This window comes from Panthera leo, chromosome D2, assembly GCF_018350215.1.
Source record: "Panthera leo isolate Ple1 chromosome D2, P.leo_Ple1_pat1.1, whole genome shotgun sequence".
Taxonomy (NCBI): domain Eukaryota; kingdom Metazoa; phylum Chordata; class Mammalia; order Carnivora; family Felidae; genus Panthera; species Panthera leo.
Window position 1 is genome coordinate 82,247,337 of NC_056689.1, and position 24,054 is coordinate 82,271,390.

At 45.3% G+C, this 24,054-nt stretch overlaps 1 protein-coding gene across 1 annotated transcript; it reads left to right on the forward strand.

The window, feature by feature from the left end:
• Positions 1–1,001: 1,001 nt before the first annotated feature.
• NPS (neuropeptide S) lies at positions 1,002–22,956 on the forward strand. Its single transcript, XM_042907810.1, has 4 exons — positions 1,002–1,071; positions 19,319–19,409; positions 19,523–19,604; positions 22,771–22,956. The coding sequence occupies exons 1-4, from the start codon at positions 1,002–1,004 to the stop codon at positions 22,954–22,956; spliced, it is 429 nt and encodes a 142-aa protein (XP_042763744.1).
• The last annotated feature ends 1,098 nt before the right edge of the window (positions 22,957–24,054 follow it).

Consider the following 24,054-nt stretch of genomic DNA (forward strand, 5'->3'; position numbering starts at 1 on the left):
TCTCTCCTCAGTGTCTAGTCCCCGAACTAGTGTCTGCACACGCGTGGAATTGGGCCGGGGGCTCAGACCCAGACAAGGCTCGTCACACGGGCCCGCTGCTCTCTCTCGGAGGGACCTTTTGCCGAGGAGGAGAGGCAGCAACCCCCCGGGTCCCCCCTGACGTTTACAGTGTCCTTGGCAGCCGCTTCTTAATAAAGCATGCCACCCTGAGATGGCACGGGGCTGAGCTCCTTGTGGCCTCTCTTCTTTGCACCGGGCGTTCTTTCCATCGCCTGATGTCCGACTCCGGCCGCAACGGTTGTGTTCTCCCCGGAGCCGCAGGCCTGGGAGATTTCGAGGCGGCCGATTTCGGCTACTGGGCCCTCACCGTTGTCTGTTCTGTGTTGCTCACCTCCTTCCAGAGCGTGGGAAGATGTTGTCAGCCTCCCTGACGTCTGCTAATTCCTGAGCTCCCAAGAGAACCCAGCTATTTCGCAGACGCCGTGGGTTAGGACGAGAAGGTAAACCTTACAGAGAGGCGACGTGGGGTGGTGGGGGGGGACGGTCTGCCGTTGGAATCCCAGCGTGGCCAGCTGTGCGATCCAGGCGGGACGGCCCCACTCGTGTGCACCTCTGCAGTCCCACGGGGTCCCCCGCTCCGGAGGGTCCTCGCTCGGTGCACTGCTCTGCTGTTGTTGTCTAGACACTTTGATCACTTTTCTTTCTTTTCTCTTTTTTTTAGAGAGATAGCTCGAATGGGCAGAGGGAGAGAGAGCGAGAGAGGGCAGCTCAAGCAATCTCCATGTTCGGCACAGAGCCCGAGTTCAGGCTCGATTCCACCACCCTGGGATCAAACCTGAGCCCAAATCAACAGTCAAACGCTTAACCCACCGAGCCACCCGGGCGTCCCGTCCTATTACGTTTTGAACAAGGAGCCCCGTATTTTCATTTCGCTCTGGGCTCTGCAACTACGTAGCGGGTCCTGGGTCGTGGGCAAGATAGTGGGAACGACAGCAAACCCCATGGAGCAACCAGGCCCCGTTCTGAACCTCTTCTCACACGAACACGTCTCGCCCCACGTCTATGAGGCAGGTACCGGGATTTATTATTGGCTCCATTTTACCGGTGAGGAAACTGAGGCACAGGGAGGTTAAGCCACTTGTCTAAGGTCATAACACTAGGATGTAGGAGGACTGGGATCCATCCAGGCTGTCTGGCTCCAGAGTCTATTGTCATGGCCCTTGCTCTCCTTGAGTCTGTCTCCGTGCCCTCGGGGGCCAGACATTCCTGGGCTTCCTGTGGTAGCAGCACTCTGTTTCACCTCTGGGGAAGGGCCCGGCTCTCTTTCCGGATGGTTCTGGTGCAATGGCTCCCTGCCCCCAACTCTGAATTCCCAGAGAAATTTCGTGCACCTTCCTCTGGCTCTGAATTAACCTGGGCCCCCCATCTGTGTCTGACAACCACAGAACCGCAAGGTACAGGACCTCAGGGGCCCCTCTATGGCATGGTGACATGCCCGTCACACTGGGTCCTGGTACCAGCCATGCTTGCTTCCTGCTTCCTGCTTCCTGCTTCCTGCTTCCTGCCTGGCACAGACCTGACACACAGTAGGTATTCCAAGAAGGGCGGTCTTTGCCATTCGAGCTGGAAGAGGGGGGAATATGTTCTTTGTGTTCTTGCAACTTGTCTTCTTCAGAGTATTATGGGGAATTCATTCTCGTGGCTGCAAGGAGACATTATGTGCTTATCACATGCTCAGTGGAGAATCCGGAGGAACTCTTTATTCCAGAGCGAAATGAGTCTTCATCTTTGACAGGTGTCTTTTTCGGAATGCTGACATCTTTCTCAAGCCGCGGCTCCCTCTAGAATCTCTGGGAGCAGCTTATGAATGGCGATCCCTGTTGGCAGAGAGAGACAGCCCCCCTCCCCACCCCCTCCCCCCGCTCCTGCAGCTGCTGCCAAGGACAGGTTGGCCTCGTGTGCAGCCTGGGCCTCGTGTGTCCCGTTCAAAACATCGCACGAATGTCCCGTTTGCTGCCTGTAAGCCCCTGCCCTCCTCCCGAGCCTCGTATAGGAATGTCAAGGAATCGATCTGCCCTGGAGACGCGTGGATGCTCTAGGCTGCATCAGGCAAGGCTCTAACAGGCTTACACCGAGAATAAGTAAAATAATTCCAAAAGAAGTAGAACTCGTAAGTCCTCGCAAAGCTTTCAAAACCAGATTATGTTCGCCGTTCAAATCTGGGGCTGGAGTCGGCTACTGGAAGGTCCTCCCAGCTCCCGCTGCCCAGTGGAGGCAGGGCCCAGGGCTGGGGAGCACAGCACAGCAGGGTCGGGGCCCAGGGAGCACAGCACAGCAGGGTCCGGGCTCCGGGAGTGCCTCAGGCTGGCCTCGGCACCTCAGGTGCTCAGTGTCCTAGTTAAACGCCCCTACAGCGTAGTCCGCCCTTTCTCCACTTTGCCTGCTCTTGAGGACTTACCCAGAAGTCTGTATTTAAAGGAAGATGAAATAGGCAAATACTAAAAGGATTTTAGGGCAGATGAATTTGCTGGGTGGGACAACAGTCAGGAAGGATAAGCAGAGCCGAGAAGCCAGAGAAACTCCCTAAAACCTAAGGGAAGTCCTGGGAGGTGGGGCGCAGGGCCAGTGGCCGGGGCTAAAGCCAGAGTGCGGACCCTCCACAGGAGGATGGGCTGTCCCGAAGGCCAGTGGGGTCCTCTGGGCTTGAATCTTGCCTTTCTCGTTGGCAAAATCCCCCACGACTGATCGTGTGCCCAATTTCTTGAGTGAGTGGAACCGTGAGGTAGGCCGGGAGAGCCCAATGCCCCCTTGAAGAAGGGCAGGGGCCTCCAGCAGGAACGGGGCCTCCGGCAGGAACAGGAATGGGGCCCCAGCGAGCTGGGGGGGCTGTGGCCCCAGGAACAGGCAGGCAGCAGAGTCCAGCAGAGGCCTGGGGAGCAGGTCCAGGAGACAGAGCAGGCTCTGTTCTTACCCACGTTATTTAAGGGCCAGTGTTGGCCCAGAGGCGGCTCTGCCATGAGTTGGCTCTGAGTCCCTCGGGGAAATCCAGAAAGCTCGGCCAGCGCTGTGGACGTGTGGTGTGGCTGCCCGAAGACGCTCACGGCCACGGTCGGTGACTCCCAACCAAAGCCTCTGTGACCGTCAGGAGCTTTCTTCTAATCTTCCAATCGTTGAGGCCAGCTTGATCAAGATGAAGTTCCAGAATGTATCATCACCAGCAGCAAAGAGCCTTACCCCTTCCTCATATGTTCTTTGCACCTAAATGACATGCGCCAGCCGCGGAAGCAGGCGTGTTAAAGAACGCGGGCATCGCGACCCCAATTTGGGGCCCTTTGCTGTGCTCACTCATTCTTCCCATGCACGGGAAGTGCTGTCAGGTCCCCAGTTAGGAGGCATCCCCCGGCCTTTCTAACCTAGTTCCACTGGCATTTATTTTGAGGATGTGAACTAAGGGGGAAAAGGACTGTAACCTGCACAGCCTATCAATCAGGCTTCCTTTGCACCCTTCCGCCGGGAGAGGGGAGCATGCCTGCCAGTTTGGGAAGCAACATGGTCTCATCCAGGGAGCTCCTTGCCATTCAGAAGGTGCAGGTAAAAGAAAACCTTTCCTGTTCCTCCAGGAAAGGAAGGAGGCAAGAGTAAGACGTCAGCGCCCTCCCTGCCCTCCCCTCCCTCTGTCCACTGTGGAAACTGGGTGTAGACGGGGCAGGTGCGAGGGCTCAGGGAAATAGAACAGAAAACAAAAGCAGAGGGTCTGGTCTGTCGGCTTAGTTCCTGGTAGGACTTTGTGGTGGGTGGCCACGGAGCACAGAAAGTGCCACTGTGTTTTCTAAGCAGAAAGAGAGCTGGAGATAATTCCTCCAAGTCTCCCTCAGACATGGAATGGAGAGGGAGGGATCCAGAAGGATCCTGCAGCTCCAGAGGAGGGTCTGGAGGTAGCTGTTGTCCTATCGTGGCCCCATAGCGAGGCTGTGGGGTGAGCAAGCCAGGGTGGTTGGAGAGCTCAGGCCAGGCTGGGGAGAGAGGACTGGTCTCAGATGTCCACAGGCCGCCTCCACTTCGGGAGGGACCAGCCCATAAGCAGGGGTCCCTTCCCTGCCAGCTGCCACTCTAGCCAGATGCCTCTGGAACAGGGCAGGAGGCAGCAAGAGAAATCCCAGCGATGGAGTCCTTCCCCCAACGCTCCCAGCCGACCTTTAAATAGGTCCTTATGGAGCAGCTGAGTTATGCTTAAAGGGCAAGTTTAACACATTTCCAGACAAACACCCCACCCCACCACCGCCCCCGAATCCTGGTATGGATCCCGAAGACACAGAAACTACCAGATACAGAAAATAGGACACAGTGGTTCTCACTCACTCACCGCTCTGTGCCTCGGCTGCCCCATCTGTAACATAAAAATAAGCACTCCTATATCTACAAAGTTGCTCTAAGGGTGAAATGCTTCACGGGACTTTTGGACAAGTGAGCCCAAACACAAGACTGAACGCAGGGTATTGTTAGTGCCTTTCCCCCCGGGGCTCCACGGGCAATCGCGACAGGCATCGTCCTGCTCTCCTCGTGACATAAAGAAGAAAGCAGGTGACAGCCATCCATCACTGACCTTCCCACCTTCTCTCAGGGAAGGGAGGTTCCGTGTAGAAGGTGCGGATCACAGTGACAGATCCTCAGGCAGCAGAAGGAAGGAGTGAGGCGGGGAATAAAGACGAACAGTGCCCAGTGCCCCGTCCTAGCCGTGCAAACCTTCCACTGGTGCCCACGTAGCCGAGGCGCCTCTCCTGTGCTCCGGGGGACAGAGGAGTGCTCTAGCCTGGCCGTCCCGCTCGATCAGATTTTCTGATGCAGCAGCTCCTTGCCTGACCCTCCTGCTTCTCGCTTCCTTCCTCCCACACATCCATGCTTCTCGGGTATTTAATTTTTCCCTCTGGCCAGCATCTGACCTGTAGTTTCTGAACGAACCCCCTGACAAGATACGGAGGAATGGGCAGATGCTTTCAGGAAACTCAGAACGTTCCATTAGTTCGGGAGAGAATTGTCGTTATCTGTCACTGACTGTACGGCTGGAATATCAGTTGGATGCGTTTGAAACGTTCACAGGCAAATGTAGGTAAATAATGAGCCTTAAGAGGCAAACCCCAAACCCAAACTACACGTCATGTGGATTTCGTAGTTACAACCAGGGTATGTTCCCTTTTGCAGAGAATTTAAGCACACCTAATATTCACTGATGGCTTCAGAATTCTAAATAAAATACTTTTTTTTAATGGTTAAAAAAAAAAATCCACAAAACAACAAGCGTTTGGGTTAGCCAGAAATCTATCTTTGCCCTGTTTAGACATCTAAAGTGGAGAAGGCTCCTGCTTTTGGAGATAACGATATGAAATCAGTTTAGCTGGGAGATCAGCACCATTTCGTAGGCCAAGGTGGAAGCTTCCAGTAGATAAACTTCCAAGTGTCTTGTATTTATTTGCCCGTGAATACAACCCTAATAAAAGGCTATAAAGTTTAAATGGGTACATAGTTGGAAAATAACTACGACTCCCATAAAAACCAGATGGTAGAATCTGTGGATGAGGGGTCTGAACCTTGTCAGGGGGAAAGATGCAGACAAAGGTTAAGAGCAAGAACATATTCACCGGGATCGTCCGAGAGATGGGATTTATGGGAATGACCGGGTCCTGGCGGGTTGCCTACAGGGTAGAGCCTTTATTCGGCAAATCTGGCATGTTCTGCCCTCAGAGCCCGGAGGGCCTGGGGATTTTTTTCCCCTTTCAGCCTTCAAACTGGGGAGTCCAGGCAAAGTTCTGTGGCGGGGGGGGGGGGGGGTGGTGGTGAGCCCCTGCCCCGGTCTCTTTTTCCTCACGTCTGCCTTCCTCTTAGTGATACTCAGAGAGATGGTCTGGGAAATGGCCTCTGCCCGGTGAAGGAGGGAACAAGGGAGAAAGAGGCTCCTGGCTGGATCATCAGGAGAGGGACCCAAGATGTCCATGCCAGAGCCCAGATGGTGTCTCTTGGGCCACATCTGTTAATGAGGATGGCACTGAGGGTAAAATGAGGCGGTGCGGGTGAATGCTTAACGCGATGCCTGCGACACCTTCTCTTTCCCCGAGACCACTTTGGGCTAGCCTCCTCTGGGAAGGGATGGGACAGAGACAGAGTCAGACAGAAGAGATGGCTGTCTACTACCCCCTTCTCAGCTTCCAGACTTTCCTCTCCACTTGGATTCTCCAGGGTTGCCACAGCCAGCCAACAAGGTGGGTTCGGTTTCCTCCTCTGCCCTTTCACCTGTCCTTGGTCCTCTGCCTCCTTCTGTCTCCTCCTCACTTGTGCTTTTCCCTATCATGCTGTCTTCCTTTTCATCACACCCACTGCTACACTTAATCAATCATCCTCTCCCGACCCCACTTGGCCATGACACCCTGCACTGTGATGTCTGGTCCATCCCAGGACCATCCTCATGGATACCCTAGGCCCCCCTGTCAAGAGCCTCGAATGCCCATTGCTCGTTCCCAAGGACGGGAATGCAGGCACTCTTGGCGCCCTTGGTGCAGCTCTCAGCATCCTCCCTTTGCAGGAAACAGTATGCGGCGGGAGACTGGGTCTGTCACATGTTGGCGCATCACCCAAGCTTTTACTACTGTTTGGCCATCAATCCTGCACCTGCTGGCCCCTCCCCCACCCTCGAGGCTGGGAAAGTGTGGGGAAGGGTGACTGGCGGTACACGAGGCAGGAAAAGCAGGGAGAAAGTAACCCCTGACCCATTCATAGTTTATGTTTCCCACACAGGCCACCTTGTGATTGATGAGAACAGAACGTGTCCCAGAGAGGAGCTCGTAAAGTATTTTTTGAATAAACACATCCTTTTTCCAGAATAACACTGAACGGTTTCTTCTCCTTACAAAACAAGACTTTGCCATAGTCCTTTTGCGGTTGAGTTCTCCCATTTTCTTTATTTCTTCATTCAGTCATTTGTTCATTGATTCAACAAATAATTATTGAGTCCTTACTGTTCTTTGTGTGGCTGATGACACAGGGAACAAGAGAGTTACCTCCCTGCTCCTGGCGGGATTGGGGCAGGGCACCCAAAACAAACAAAAGAAACGAAGGCATCGGATAGTGATGTGATGGAAGGTTCCCTTGTGGTTTCGTGGGGGCTCAGGGAGGCCCTCACTGCAGAAGGGACATTTAAACCATGTCTAAGGCGGATAGAGCCACACAGGCAGACTCAGGGGATCACATCACAGGCATAGAACTGTGGGCCGAGTCCCAATCGTGTGCCTTGTTTCTCTCGGCAAGACATGGTTGGCATTTTGGCCAAGTCAGCTCTTCACTGTGTGGGACTGCATCTGGGTTTTGAGCACCAAGTGCAAATAACACTTGTGAGTAACTGGGACAACCAGAAGTACGCACTTCTTCATCTCCAGCCCCCACAGGAGGCCAGCACCTTCTGAGTAGGGCTTTTAGGCTAGGGACAACAGCTTGGACTTCATTCTCAGTGCAGTGGAAGACATGGCAATGACAGCGTACAATCTACATTTTTAGAGATTGTTACAGATCACTCTGGCTATTGTGTGTCAAAGACTTCAGAAAGTAAATAATGGCAGTGGTGCCAGGCAAGAGCTCTTTGCAGGCTTTCAGGCATGTCGGCTATGTGCATACAGCACCCTAGGGAGTGTACGAGAACACAAAAGGGGGGGCGGGGTAAACCTCAGGACTCTACAAGGTTGTTGAAGGAGGTTGTGCAGAGACATGAGAATGGGGTCCAGGATGGTGCCTGGTCACCTGCCACATTCAAAGTTTGAGGGGCGCCTGGGTGGCTCAGTCAGTTGGGTGTCCAACTTCAGTCGGGTCACGATCTTGCGGTCTGTGGGTTCATGCCCCACGTCGGGCTCTGGGCTGATGGCTCGGAGCCTGGAGCCTGTTTCCGTTTCTGTGTCTCCCTCTCTCTGCCCCTCCTCCGTTCATGCTCTGTCTCTCTCTGTCTCAAAAATAAATAAACGTTAAAAAAAAAAAAAAAAAACCCCACAAAGTTTGATAAGAGGGGGAAGAGCCGTAAAGAGGTAGGAAAGGAATAGTCAGCGAGGGAGGGGAAAACCAGGAGAATGTGGTGTCATGGAAGGTGAGAGGAAAAAGTGTTTCAAAAAGGAAAGAGGTTGGTAATGTGTGTCCAGGCTGGTGAGAGATCAGGTGACGTGGGAACAGAGCAGCGACCACATGTTTGAAAAGATCTTTGGTGACCTTAACAGAAAAACCCATGGTGGAGGGGCCAGCCTGGAATAGGTTGAGGGACTTATTTTGTGGGATATTTTTAAAAGAATATCCAGATTTTTTTTCCCTGATATAAACTATGACAATGTGTTTGTAAGCTGAGGGTAGTAATCTATGAGAGACAGAGACAGAGAGACACAGAGAGAGAACACAAGGGAGAATGGAGATAACTGTAGCCACAAAGTCCTTGAGGAACTGGGGGGCTTGGCCCCTGATGGGAGCAGGGACTTTCACCCATAGCAAGCAGGCAGGGACTGTATATGGCAACCGTCATGAGTGGGTTGGTGGGTTCCATGGTGACAAGATAAAACAGCTTCTGACTCACTGCTTCAGCTTTCTTGATAACATAAGAGGCAAAGTCATGAGCTCAGGTTTGCATATGAGGGTTGGGGGAGGGAGCATAATGGGGCCATAGCAGGGTTAGAGGAGAGGGTACAAACCACCCCCCCTTTTATACACTGAGAGGATGGGTCTACTTACCAGGTACTTTGTGCTCATCGGGCAAAATTGCAGTCCCAGGGGATTTGTGGTCATGACTTTTTGCATGACACCAGGACACATTATTGTGGGGTTTCCCTGTGGTCATAACGTGAGTGGGGCTCACAGATGGTCTCACTTGGGTTTGTTCAGGGTTGGAGTTTTTCCAGTCATGTTTGTTAGAGGGAGGGAGAAGCACTTTCAGGGGCATACATTTGAAGATGGATTGTGGGCTCTGAGCTGGCTGATGGAACAGAGGGCCTGAGAGGGAGATGACAGACTGGAAGCCTCATGCAGTTGAAGGCTCTCTGGGTAGGGGGTAGGGGGAAGGTGGGAGGCAGTGGCTGGGCTTGTGGGGAGTGGCATTCTGGAGGAGCTGCTGAAAAGATCACTCCTGATATCTCACCACCCCACCCATCCGTCTAGGAACTGGGCCAGTTAATTTCTGTTTCCAAAATGTCTCTACCTTGGTCACCACCCCCTGGGTTCATAGGCCAGTCTTCTCTTCTGGACCCTAACCACAGCCCATGGAGGAGCCTCTCTGCTCCAGTCACTGACCCTCCATTTCTGCCTGCTTCTGGCAGCCAGACCATTCTTCTAAAACACAGATCTGAGTGGGCCATCACTCCTGCTTAAAGGTCTTTGATGGCATCTGTAAGGGCTTGGGATCAGGTCCAGGGCATGCATGCCCTACACAATGGAGACTCTGCTCTACATTCCGAAATGGGTCTCTGCAGCAGCCAGACTGAGCCACCAGTAGGTCCTCAGGTGACTGTGGCTCCTTCCCTGTCCTGGCCAGAGCACATGCTGCTCTGTCCCTTCCTCACAGTCAAGGCTGGGTTCTTTTAGATGCTTTTTCCACCCCCATCCTGACCTTGGAGTTCCCATTTCTCTCTTCATTGACTCCTTTGTGGTGTTTTCTTATCACTGCACCCCAGAACCTCACATGGCCCCTGGCATATAGTGCACCCTACTGATTCTTAAATGAAATCCATAAACGAAATGTTGACCTGCTGCAGAGAACGTTCCCTAGAATGGTTTCAGAAAGCTGCCCAGTCCCTGGCAGAGCAGGGTGCTTTGTAACAGGATTTTCCCTTCTCTCGGTCATTCCTTAGGCCATTTCCAGCCACTCTCTATTGGGTACCCAAGTAGTATGCTGTAGATAGCACATCAATGATTAATGGACTTATTAAACAAAATGCCACTCATGATATGATGAGACTATGTCTAACATAACATCTGCCTTCTTACAAACTTCAGAGTTTCATTAAAATACAATCAAAAGGTAAGAAAACTAGAGCCATGTGCAGAAGTTTGTGGCGAAGAACATATGTCAGTGAAAAATACTCGTAGCGTATTTTATTACTAATTATTTAAATCAACATGTAAAACATGTTATTTATCTCAAATGCTGTTTTTGAGGTTTTCTTAAAATAACTGTATCTCATTGAATCTGAGACCCTGTCAATTAGAAGATGCACCACTATTTCACGCATCACCAAGAAAGAAAAATATGCTGCCAATTAACGATGATACCATTCTCGTAAAATGTATAGCTGCCCCAAATGTCTGCCTCCAGCAGGAGAAAGAAAGCACATAGAGCTTATTTATCTCTTAACAGTGGTTCTCGACTGGGGGTGATTTAGTTCCCCTCTCCCAGGGATTTTTGGTAGTGTCTAGAGACATTTTCGGTGGTCACAGGTAGGGTGTTGGTGCCACTGATATCTACTGAGTAGAGGCCACAGACGCTGCTTAACATCCTGCAATGCACAAGACAGCTTCCAACAACCAAGATCGTCAGCCCCAAATGTCAGTCGTGCCAATGCTGTGAAGCAAGGCTCTAAACAAACAAGGAGAGTTTCTTGCACTGCTTATATTCCACCATCGCCTTCTGGATTTTCTTTGCCTCTCATTTCCATAGAACATTGATCTTAAGCCCTGGGCTCATTCTGAGTACCTACATGAAAACTGTAACAAAAGCATTTTAGGAGCAGCCATGAATTGGAGCAAGGATTTATTTCAATAAATTAACCTAAGCCCTGCACAAGCCTTTATTTCTCTTATTCTAATATAAAACCAGAAAATACACTCAGCCACATTCTGCATTTTAATTATACTTTCAGAGGATATAATCGTTATATGAATTAGGAAGCAGTAAAATTAAATTGATTTTTCCATATATGCCAAAAGATGCGGGAGTTAATGCGTGTCATAATGTGTGAACATGGAATCAATTGTAGAATTTCTTTAAAGGCACCCAAACCCTAAATTACACTGAGCTGATAACCTTTTCCAACTTGTGACTCGTCTCCTTCACGTCATTTGAACACAGTTCCACATCCCGGGCTTAGCAAGGAGCTAAACCCAGTAGCAGCAAAGTTGGTGTTTGTGGGAAGTTTTCGAGTATTGTAACAGGAAGCTCTGGAAATTATAAAAGAAGAGGCCTTCTTTGATCTTTTCAGTCCAAGAGCTGTCTGACTTGATGTACTTGAACTTCTGAAGCATGATTCAGAGAGTGTTACCCAACTCGAGGGGTGACCAAGGAAAAGCAAAAGTCAAAAAGAGTTTGTTCTTTCTCCCTCTGGCTTTCATGCTGATGTCATGAGGACATTTATGAAAAGGGCGTGGGTGTCCCTAAGACAGTTACCTTGTGACAAATAAGAGGTAAACTTTCAACGAGAAGCCCATTAAATTCCAAGGCTGAGTCGAGCGTGAACTCATCCTTTAGGTGTTGACAATGGGTCTTTGCGTGTTCTAACTGCACCGTAAGTATTGTCACACTACAGGCCCTGTCACCAAGAGATGGTCCAGCCCCAGGCAAAACCCTCATGAACCAGTGCTGAGTAGAGCTCTGGGCCCTAGTTCTCTTTTCCTTCCATTATGTGCCCAGAAGCTATCACCTATATTCAGCTACCCAGTGCTTGGCATTGTATCTCCTCCAGACAATCAAAACCTGGTTGAAAGAAAAGCCCTGGGTACTAGACATTTAGAGATTAGGATGGATTTCATTTGGTGATAATGCTATGGACTCATGCATTTTGATCCTAGACTCTAAATAAGCAGCAAAAGGCTCTGCTTTGGTTCATAGAAAGTCAGGCCTTGGTCTATAGTTTGGAAAGGAAGGTGAGATGGTGGAGCTTTGGCTCTGCCTTAAAAGTCAAGGCCAGTTTTATACGACCTGAGCCCCAGCACTGCCCTCTCACAGGGTCTACTCACCTGCTGCCTGGGGCCTGTGTTTAATAAGCTCAAAACGGAGGCGCCTGAGTGGCTCAGTTGGTTAAGCATCCCACTCGATTTCGGCTCAGGTCATGATCTCATGGTTCATGAGTTCGAGTTCAAGTCGGCTTCCATGCTGACAGAATGGAGCCTGCTTGGGATTTTCTCTCCCACTCTCTCTTCCCCTCCTCAGCTCATGCACATGTGCACACACACTCTTTCTCTCTCACACCCAAAATAAATAAATAAACAAAAAAAAAAAAGGCTCAAAATGCAAATATAAATCTCGCTAACAGAACGTTAGCCAAGAGCTCAGTGAAGACAAGAGATGGAGTTGTCTTGTTCACTCTTGTGTCCCCTGGGCCCAGAACAGAGCAGATGACCAAAAAATAGGTATCCAGTGAACAAGTGGAAGACTGAACACCTCTTAAGCTAAACATTGTTTGGTGAAATTGATTCACGCAGTGGAAGTTACTTCTGAAGGCAGAAGTTTTTCCTGTGGATATACACAGGGGTTGAACAATTGATTTTACAGTCTTACAAGTCTATAATTTTGATTACCACGTATGAGAGGTGACTGCTCTTTGGTCAGTTGCCAGTGTGGGAGGAGACTTCCCTGCTCCCAATCATGGTTCCAGGGAGTATTGTCAGAGGATCTTTCAAGTTGGGGAGGGAAGGTCAAAATGTCAGCAGCAATTACAAGGCTAGATTTAAGCCGGAATCTGGGTTCCTTCACACAGCATTCAATGCTTTTTGTGATTTATTCAGTTTAGTGAATGTTTACTGAACAACTAATGCACTGGTTTGCTGTATAACAAAATACCCCAAAATGCACTGATTTAAAACCATATGTTTTCACTCGTATGTGGATCCTGAGAAACTTAACAGAAGACCATGGGGGAGGGGAAGGGGAACAAAAAGTTAGAGAGGGAGGAAGCCAAACCATAAGAGACTCTTAAAAACTGAGAATAAACTGAGGGTTGATGGGGGGTGAGAGGGAGGGGAAAGTTGGTGATGGGCATTGAGGAGGGCACCTGTTGGGATGAGCACTGGGTGTTGTATGGAAACCAATTTGACAATAAATTTCATATTAAATAAATAAATAAATAAATAAATATTTAATATTGCTCACACTTCTACAGGCTAGGGTGGCTAATCAAACCTCACTGTGATGGACACCTCTATTGACCTTAGCTAGGCCTTCTCATGTGTCTGCAGTTGACTACTGGCCAGAGGACAGAGGCTAGGTGTGTCCAGGCAGCTCTGCAACACGAGTCTCTCACCTTGCTCTCAGAATCACAGGCCAACACGCTCTCAGGGCAATGACAGAAGTGCAGGAAGACAAGGCCAGCCACGCAACAGCTTTTCACGCTTCTGTGGCAATATGTCTTCTAAGATCCATCTGCCAAAACAAGTTTCATAGCCAGTTACAAAGTCAAGGAATAGGGAAGTACACTCTGTCCATGGAGAGAAGAGAAAGGAGGGAGTAAGTATGTCTGAACAAGGATCTCACCTGCCATATCAAGCCTGTACCAGGAAAATCCTATCAGCCTCATTCGCTATTAAGTCTTAGTACACTTTACTAGTCCGGCTTTCCAAACAGATGAGTAAATGAGTGCCATGAGGGCAGATGGCAACGGAAAGAAGAACCACCATCTGTTTGATTTTGTCTGTGGTGAGATAATTTGGGCCTGTTATAGATTTATGTCTAAGTCAGTAATTCCTATCTGTAGGGGAGGGAGATAGGTTATGGATCTCAGGAAATCTGAGAATGTGATGCAAATTTCTGCTTCCTCTTCTCGGATGAATGTCCATCTACAAAGAAGCACAATTATCAACATTCAACTTTAGAGGATCCAAGGGCTCTGAAGCCCACCTGTGGATCTCCTTGGGATTTCATGGATGTCTAACCAAGAGCATCTGATCTAAATGCTTCCACCTGGAAGATCCAGAGAAGTTGGGACAGGCCTGAGTTATCAAGAAGAACTTCTGGAAAGCATGTTGACATCAAACTCTCTTGGGCATCTATTCTGACAATTAGACCTCCAGGGTTTTCAGATCTGACAACGTCTCTGGATCTCCTACACTGAAATGTTTCCAAATGATATGGATTTATTTCAACAAACAAAAAAGGCACTGTCAATAAACGTAGCAATATATTTGGAAAAGTGAAGCTCCCAAGAAGTTCCAAGGAGACAAAGCAAACACTCACTGGAAAAGAGGAGAAACGTTGTAAAGCCATTTAAGGCAGCATATGATTAAGTATCCAAATGATGCCCTCGAGGTGAGTGCAAAATGCATCTCAGACAGTGTCTTGCAGGATATCTGAGGATACAAAGAGGAATATGAACCTTAAAATTACAGAGGGCCACTCCACCCTGGAAAAGTAGGGGAGTAAGAGACCACCAGCTAATTCGTTGTCATGTCCAGAGGAAGGACAAGGTCATGAGCTGGGGTTGGGGCTGGGAATGATGGCATCTAAGAATTGTCAAGTGATGGCATGGGGAAATGTTACCAAGAGATTCACATTAACATCTTGCTTCAAAGACCCAGAGGATTAAATTTCAAGTGTGTGTGTGTGTGTGTGTGTGTGTGCATGTGCGTGTGAATGTCATAAGTGCTGTTTCCTCCAGAGCTGAGTAGATGAACAACATTCTAGGTCTTTGAGTGTGGACTATAGTGCACTACTTGAAGTGTGGTCTCTGACTGTTAAAAACTGAGAACAAACTGAGGGTTGATGGGGGGTGGGAGGGAGGGCAGGGTGGGAGGGAGGGCAGGGTGGGTGATGGGTATTGAGGAGGGCACCTTTTGGGATGAGCACTGGGTGTTGTATGGAAACCAATTTGACAGTAAATTTCATATATTAAAAAATAAAAAAAAATAAAAAAAAAATTATAGCCTGAGAGACTATGGAAAATACTCTCTCATATAAAGCCTTAAAATAAAACTTTTTCTTTTGTGAGGAAAAAAAAAAAAAATGAAGTGTGGTCTCTGAAGTCACACAGAACTGGGATCAAAACCTGGTTCTGACCTTCACAAGCAGTGTGATATTGGGCAGGTTGTTTAACCTCCATGACAGTCGGTCTCTTCAGCTGAGGGTGGAACATAATAGTGCCTTCTTAGAATCTGGATACAGACTTACTGAACTGACCCATAGAAAGAGGTCGTGCATAGTAAGCACTCAGTAAATAAATACAGGGTATGGTAGTTAAACTTTCTTGTTAAATGACTAGTATGTGTAAAAAGGGGTTTTGGCTTATGTAAATGGGGTATCAGAGGAGAGAAATTAATTTCAAGCATGGATCCAGAAGGTTAACAATACCATCAGGTCTCTGTCTTTGTCTCTCTTTCTCTCTCTCTACCTCTACCTCTGTCTGTCTGTCTGTCTCTCTCCCTCTCTCCTAACCGCCCCCCCACCCTTCATCTTCTCTGACTTCTGGGCCTCCTTATCAGGCACATTTTCTATACATAATAGTAAAGGTGTTCTCTGTTACATCCATGTATATCTAGTACATGGTGATACCATTTTTAAAAGTTTTACTTTTATCACAGTTTTATCACATGCACACAATTTCAAGGATAAAATAGTTCTTTTTCTTAATGTTTATTTATTTTTGAGAGACAGAGAGAGAGAGAGAGAGAAAGAGAGAGAGAGGGAGAGAGAGAGAGAGAGAGAGAGAGAGAGAGAGAGAGAGAGAGAGAAGCAGTCTCTGTGCTAACAGCAGAGAGCCCGATGTGGGACTTGAACTCACAAACCACGAGATCGTGACCTGAGCCAAAGTCAGGTGCTCAACCAACTGAGCGACTCAGGAGCCCCAAGGATGGAATAGTTATAAGGTGAAATTCTGTGAAAACAGCATTTTGTACCTCTTATTCCATTGCCTGTCTGAGTCATCGCTTTCAAATGATGTCTGATTGTCTTTCTATTTATCTCTCAATAATATGACTGATTTTGATTTTTTATTTTTGAGCATTATAGCTTGAATTCTCTCTATACAAGTTAGGCAATTCACCACACGACAGAAATATATCATTTCTAACACCTAGCTCCCAATTTAGGTAAACTACCCCTTGGTTAGACCATTATTCAATAATTACATTATTGTGACTATGCAAGTGATACTTTCCATTGAGTCAAGTAGTTAACTGTGACTACTTTTGTTTCCTACATATCTTTGTTTTCATTGGAACGAATATCTTTTTCTGTACTTTCGATTTATTTTCCTTTTTCTTTACTTTTCTTCAGATTTGTCACTAAGTCAACCCCAAATTCCTCTGTTGCCTAGTTCTTCTCTCAAGACATACAGATATTCTTCAACTTTCATCTTAAGAAATATCTCCCAGAATCTTCTAGCACACACCAATATGGACTTTGTGCCCTTCAAGCCTGGTGTGCAGGTCTCACTGGGGATCTGTTCTTCCCATCACCCTGGGAATTTTCTTCCTTTGTCTCCTGTATTGATCTCCTGTTACATGTGTCGCTCACATTTTCTTCTTTATAGGTGCATATGCTTATTTTTTGGTGGAGATATCCTGCAGTGCTTCCTGACAAAGGGAATGAAGGAAGTGTAATTTGGAGATCTTGAAAATGATGTTATAGTCTTTCACTGAAGGGATAGTTTTGTTGGGAATTAATTCTAGATTGGCTATCATTTTTCTCCAGAATTTTGAAGGCATTGCTCTATTCTCTTCCTAGGTCTCAGTGTTATTTTTGAGATTTCCAAAGTACTTCCAGCATCTGAATCTTTGTAGGTAATTTGAAAGCTTATAGGATGCAAATTGTTGAAATTTTATGATGATGTATCTTGGTATGGTTCGAATTTATCCATAGTGCCAGACACTTGATGAGTCCTTCCATCCTGAAAGTCAATATCTTTTGTTAGGGGAAATGTTCTTGAATTTCTTTATTGATGATTCCCTCTCCTCTCATTTTTTCCCTGTTTTCTTTTCTAGAATTTCTATTATTTATAAACTTTTTTAACATTTATTTATTTTTGAGACAGAGAGAGACAGAGCATGAACGGGGGAGGGTCAGAGAGAGAGACACACAGAATCTGAAACAGGCTCCAGGCTCTGAGCTTTCAGCACAGAGCCCGATGCGGGGCTCGAACCCACGGACCGTGAGATCATGACCTGAGCCGAAGTCGGCCGCTTAGCCGACTGAGCCACCCAGGCGCCCCTAGAATTTCTATTATTTATATGTTAGAACTGCTGGGTGGGCACTCTTCCTTAATTATCTTAATTTTTCTCCTTGGTTTTTTTTTTTCTGTGAAGTCTTGGAGATTTATGCAACCCTATCTTTCAATCCTTCTACTGAATTTTTTTTAATAGTTTTAATTTTCATGAGCTCCTTTTTGTCCTGCAAATGACTTGCTTTATATAGCATTATGTTTTTATTTTATAGATACAATATCTTCTCTTCTCTTTGGGATAATATTAGTTTTATTCATTTATTTGTTTTTAAGTTTTCTTCTCTTGTTTTCTCTCTGTTTCCTTCAAGTTACTTTTACTTCCTGTTTGTTGGTTTCTATCTTTCAAGGTAAAACACTGTTGCTACAGACTTCTCTCCCATTTTCTTTGTTCTGCCTTTATAAGTGTCCTGTACTCATTTTAGTTTCATCTCTGAGTTGTCTGTTTGTATTAAGATTGAGGGGTTAAAACATCCATAAATGTTTTGTGTGTGTTTTTGGGTACTGTCAGCCTTAGACGTTAGTGAATTTCACTGGGCTGGACTGCTTTTAGGAAGGAATGCTGATGTCTGTACCTCTAGGTTTTTCGTCTTGAGCTGGGCAGATTCCACATTCTATTCACTTGTCTTGAGAGTAAAGACACATCTAACCATGAGCAGGAATTGTGCCAAGAAGAGACCCTGACCGTAACACCTGTTCAACCTCTGTTTTCAGAAAAGTACCCCCTAACACCACTATACCTGATTCAGGAGGCACTCTGCTTTACCATTTCCTTAGAACAGACCTATATTCCTCTGCTGGAGCAGAAGTTGTCTGGACATGGGAAGTGGAGAGATGTGAGATTGAACTGATTCTTAAACTTCAAGCCGATCCTTTTTGTTTTCGTGCTGCCTTCACCACATCCAAACAACTGGCTCCATGAATACTTGAGTCTTTGGAGGGTCTGTTACTCAACTATTTTCATAAGAACTTTTCTCAGTCTTAGTCAATTGCTCATCACTCAGCAAAACACCACTGCCATCATCTTCTCTCCCATTCCTTTTGTTCTTATGTGTTTATTTTAGCTGGGTTTAGAGATACCGAAAGGAAATGTGTGCGTTTAGTTTTTGGTGTTCTTAAAGCTCTTTAGCTCCTAACCTCCATATGATATCCCCCAAAAAGACTATGATAAATATGTTGGATCATATGCCCCTCCAAACTTGGCACTAATCCCTGTGATCTTTGTGCTCTTGAGGATCTGGGTCACCTGCTTTTCCTTGTGGTAGGCAAAAGGCAACTGTATGATCGACAATACATGAGAATCATACTGGTTGGCAGTTCCCTAAAGAAGGGGATGTAGCACTGACAAATAGGTAACAAATGTCCCAGACACAGGGCGGCTTTGTCCTCCAAAAGGTGCTGATCTTGAGGAAGCAAGGATTTCCCTCGGTTGCTTTGTATTAAAAAAATGTTGGCTTCATCTCAGAAACACTAGTTATCCAAACAGAGCACCTCCCTTGATGTCCTTCTCCATTGTAAGCCTCAGCAACATCTGTTCACACTTAGCACTCCCGAATCAATTTATTAATGTGGATGCCCATTGGTATGCAGGGATAGCAAAGGCTTCTTGGAGAAATTCTAAGCCCTGGAGAGAAGAAGGAGGCCATGGCAGGCAGCTCTTCCAGAGCACAATGCCTGGAGCTCTGGGTATGTGCATAGAAAGGGGGTAGATACAAGGTCCTTCCTTTATTTGAGTGACTAGTGGCAAAAGGAGGTGATACTTGTTTCCCTGCTTTCACCTCAGAAGTCCCAAAGGAAGGAAATCCATTGTGGAAAAAATAAATAATCTGTGTGCTTTGTGAGGGTAGGTGCTCTCTGAAACAAGATGCCTGGGACATTCAAAGAAATAACACCATCCTTCTGAAGTGTTGAACTTTAAGTTAAACAAACTTGTGGTTTCTTCTGAGACCTCTAGCCGTCCATGTCACAATGACGCAGTTCAGAAGACAATGCTTTTGAAGGACATTTTTAATGGCAAACTTTAAATGAAGTCAATCGTTGGTAGCTTCGTGACAATGCCTGTGCGTTATTGTCCTTTTCTGACTTAACAAGAACAAAAAAAGAACCAGTTAGTCACATATGATGGGACGTGATGACATTTTTACTCCTGAACTTTTCTGGTATAAAAGGGTCACCCAAGGAAGATCTGACAGTAAGTGTGAGGAATTTGGCAATAAAACCACCGATCTGCAGAGATTTCCGAAAACCCAAAATGATTAGGTAAAAGACTGCTTTTTTCCACAAAGAAAAATGTTGAATTTGTATATGCTTTTTTACATTTGTACTTGCCTAAATGAAACTAATCTTAAGGTTTGTTTCCTCTTATCCTACAGCTCATTAAAATTCAGTCTTATTCTACTTCTGTTGATTTCTACAATGCATGTGTTCTCGTCTTATCCCGTTCCACCTTCTAAGGTAAGAGTTTGCCTCTATTTTGATGCTTGACTAGGTGGCTTATAAGTGATTAAATTCGAAAATAATCTTAAGGAATATGTGACAGAAAAGTAATTTCTCATTAGTAGAGTTTTCAATGAAAAAAATACAAGTAGACTCACGAAATTAGTAAAAAGAAGCATTTACGTGACAATAAATAATGCTGGACTTATTCAAATTTGTTTGTCCTGCATAGAAAAGCATTCATTTCAATTTAAAATGTACATAGTTTTGCCCACAACAATTTATTTATTCCACATGTGTTCACCGATGGTCAAAGTGAACATTTAACCATTGAAACTGCATTACAAATACAATGGGTCATTTGTTTTAAATAGGGAATTTACTAATTTTATAAAAATGGTAACTTTTTCAGATATAGAGCATAGATAATACATCAGAAATCAATGAAATATCATATGATATATTAATTCATACATTTATTCAAGAATATTGACTGAGCTTCCAACTTTAATCATTGAACTGTTCAAAACCTTGAGAAAATGAACATCTTTCTTTGGCATTTTGAACAGTATTTCGACATGATATTTCGGTTGTTTTAATGTCAATACATTGTTTAAAATTTCAAACATTATTTTGTTGCTTAATACGTTTTGTGTTCATTGAAACTTAACCTGGCATACTGTAATTACTGAATCAATGTAATTCATGAAACTATTTTTAGGATAATGAGATGCTACATAAATCCTAAATAATAGATAAATGTCCAAACATAATGCTCTAGCTGTTTATATTATTGGTCTTCTCACTAATCTTTGCATCTGTCATTTTTCTATTTCTTGTTTACTTAAGCCAGCTTCTTTTTTCCTGATTTAGTCCTATGAGCATTCAACACTAATTGAGTCATTGATTCTATAAGACACCAACCATATTGATCAGGTTGATGAGTCACAACCCATAAATTGGTATATTTTCTCAAGTGTCTTCCTAATTACTTTTTATTCTTTTCCCCAAGGTTTGTTCATGACATTTCTGTTGAACAAGAGGCATTTGTGTGTGGCTTTTTTTTTTTTAAATTAAGAATGTACTTTCTTCTAATGTACTTACAAATCTGCTTGTCCATAAATGAAATGTTTCTTCTTTCAGTATTTTCCATATTTCTGTTTTTGCATGTGACAATTCCGTTCTCATTATAACTCCATCGTGTAGCAATGGTACCAATTTGACTGTTTAAAGTGAGTAATCATGCAGAGAAATAATATATAGGCTTTTGTAATATTTGTTGTGAACTTCATAGAGTCCATCAACTAAGCAAGTATACCATATTATTCTGTTAATAAGTCAGCTCTGGCAAGGACTCCCTTCAATGATCAGCAAAGTATATCGGTATCTTTTTAAGGGATGTTTTCAGGATCCCATAACCAGAACTGATGCATTTCTTTTTCAATATAAAGGTGGCATCATGAATATTTCTGTGAAGAACTGGAATGCTTCCTTTTCTGAAATGATTCATAGGCCCCTCCTTGCTGGGGATTTAAAATAGATGACATTATATTGTGCTTAGATTTCTTCCATTAACACAGGGAAAAACACATAGTGAGCATTCAAATAAGAGTTTTTGATTGGTTTTCTCATGACCAATATTTCTGAAACCCTGTCAGACTATCCCTGAGTCCAAAAAAGAAAAAAAAAATCTTTTTTTCAGAAGCCAATGGGAATGGTTTGCCTGGGAGCAGACTGCTGGAACTTTCAGTAAACCACCAAGTCATAGATGAAGATCCCAGAGAGCATTCTTTTCCCCCACTCTGTCCCCATTTCAGCTTCTAAAGTTACCTGAAACCACACTTGGTTTACTGCACCAGGAAAGGATAATGTGTAATTTTCACTTTGTAGTATGTTTCTTTCTTTATAATAAGACCATTCAGCCACTCTTTCCTCTTTTAAAAAAATGTTTATTTTTACAGAGAGAGAGAGAGAGAAAGAGCACAATTGGGAGAGGGGCAGAGAGAGAGAGAGAGAGAGAGAGAGCAAGCAGGGGAAGGACAGAGAGAGAGGGAGAGAAAGAGAATCCCAAGCAAGCTATGTGCTAGGACACAGCCTGATGTAGGGCTTGATCCCACGAACCATGAGATCATGACCTGAGTCAATACCAAGAGTCAGATGTTCAACTGACTGAGCCACCCAGGCGGCCCAGCCCCTTTTCCTCTTATTGTTCTCGTGTGGTTGAGAAACATGGACTTGGAGTCAGATGCTTCCACTCAAATCCCTGCTTCACCTACGAGGCATTTAATCTCCTCATATAAAACTTAGCAATAATAATACCTACTTCACACAGAGCTTTCTGAGGGGATAAAATGAAATGAAGCACATAAAACATTTACCACAAAGAAGATCACGGATGAATCTTTGCTCCATTTATTGATGGGATTTGCAGTGGTGCCTCATCAACATTGTACGTCCTCTGAAATCCCTCTTTTGTGATTGACAAGTGTTGAAAATTCTTACTCGATCCATGGGTCAGGCCCACTTCCTGGAACTGCCCAGCCCTGTTTCTTGGGACGTGCCCTTTGCTCTTTACTTGGTTTCTTCATCTAGAAAGTGTGAGGTTGAACTGCAGATTCTCAATGGCCAATGTGAGCTCTAAGATTCCATGTATATATTTCTTTTGAGACGAAGTGCCCCCTACACTATCCAGGTCTTTGAGCCACTGATGAGGAGCTGAGCCAAAGTCAAAAGATGAAGATCCCATTGTTCAAGTAGCAAGATATCCTGATGGAGAATCTTGGCAAATGGCCCAGGACAAAGCACAGAAAGGACGTGTTTCCCACTGAGCCCTGAAGTTTGGTTATCATGTGTCGTTTTTCTTAGTGAATTTAAAAAACTTCCCAGGACTCATTAGTGCCAAGTGAAAGATTCTTTATAAAGTAATAGCAACCAGATAACTACATATGGTGTATGATGCAAGGACTGGATAACAGCAATTACATAAGGGTATAAAAATTAGACAAGAGCTCTGAATAATATTTTGTATCTAGATAAATTGTCTATTGTGTTCTGGCAAAATTTCCCTCAGAAATGTTGGAGTCATTGGATTTACTGCCTTCACGTTTTGAAAATTCTTACTATTGAAATAAACTTTTAACCCTAAAGCTGTGTTCTCTCCCTCCTCCCCCATCTGAATTGCCAGGTGCCTGGAAAATCTGATTACTTTCTCATCCTGCTGAACAGCTGCCCAACCAGGATGGACAGGAGCGAGGGACTAGATTTTCTAAAGCCAATTTTGGAGAAGACATTCATGAAAAGGAAAAGGTCCTTTCGCAATGGAGTTGGAACAGGGATGAAAAAAACTTCCTTTCGAAGAGCAAAATCATGAATAAGTGTGCAAAGGACTCTGGGAATTAATCTCAAACTTTGTAGAGTGTGACTGATGTGCTAAAAGTCAGTTATATCTTTATCATTAAGTGTTGGTGTGCTCTCAATTCTTAAATATCATTTTTCTCTGAGCTGGTACAGAGTAAATTGAGTTTGAAAAACAGGTAAACCTGCCCCAAACTTCCACAGCAAGAGAATAAACTATTTATGTGATCAGTTAGCAACTTCCCTGACTAAGGATGGGCACATTTGCTTTGATCTTAAATTGGCCAGAAAGTACGAGCAGTTTTACTGTAATGACAATGGTATGATTTTTTTCCTGCCTGTAATACTGTATATCATAATACTGATTTTTTTTTCTTTTAAATACGGCTTTCTGAAATGACTCAGAAGAACCAATTCTTCTGGGATGTGTGATTTCAGTTTCTCAGAGTCTTGTGAGATCACCCAAAGTTGAGATTCATGCTACCACTGTGTTTTCTTCCATCAATTCACTGATACCAGAAATAAACATCAGCTGTGCCCTCTGGGTGTAACCCTTGCTGTTCTTTCCATCAGATATACTTGGACGTGGATTGTTGTTTTGTCTTGGAAGTTTGTCGTTTCCTTTTATCTTAAAACACAGAAATAGTGCCAGTAACAATAATGACAATACAGGAACTGCTAGTTGCCCTGTGGTGTGTGGGGGGAGGGGGTCCTCCTCCAAATTGTGCCGATTAACACCCCACTCCTTTCCTTTCCAGGAAAGACCTGGACCCTCCTTCCACTGTAACTCCCGACATTACTCGTTTTAAAAGGATAATGTAACATTGGTTGGCGTGTTATTTCTTCAGAGGCCCAACTTTAATAAATGTGTACATGCCTATTTGATTCTGCAGTACACTAAGGGCATTCTGACCAAGAAAATCATTATGTTTTCCACTTCACTCTATGTGTGTAGACACAGATGAGGTGAAAAAGTCCTCATGCACTTTAAAATGGACTAGGGACCCTCATATCCTTTTGCTTCCTACCCCCGTGGTCCTGGCCTTTGTTCCTATGGGGACAGCTTTAGAAATCTAACCAGCTGGCTAGTAACAGCTCAGCCCTCCCTGCCCTC

Coding starts and splice junctions, on each gene's coding strand:
- NPS (XM_042907810.1), top strand. CDS start 1,002: ATGGAGCAACCAGGCCCCGTTCTGAACCTCTTCTCACACGAACACGTC. Junction 19,410..19,522: donor CGAAAACCCAAAATGATTAG/GTAAAAGACTGC, acceptor CTTATCCTACAG/CTCATTAAAATTCAGTCTTA. Junction 19,605..22,770: donor ATCCCGTTCCACCTTCTAAG/GTAAGAGTTTGC, acceptor CTGAATTGCCAG/GTGCCTGGAAAATCTGATTA.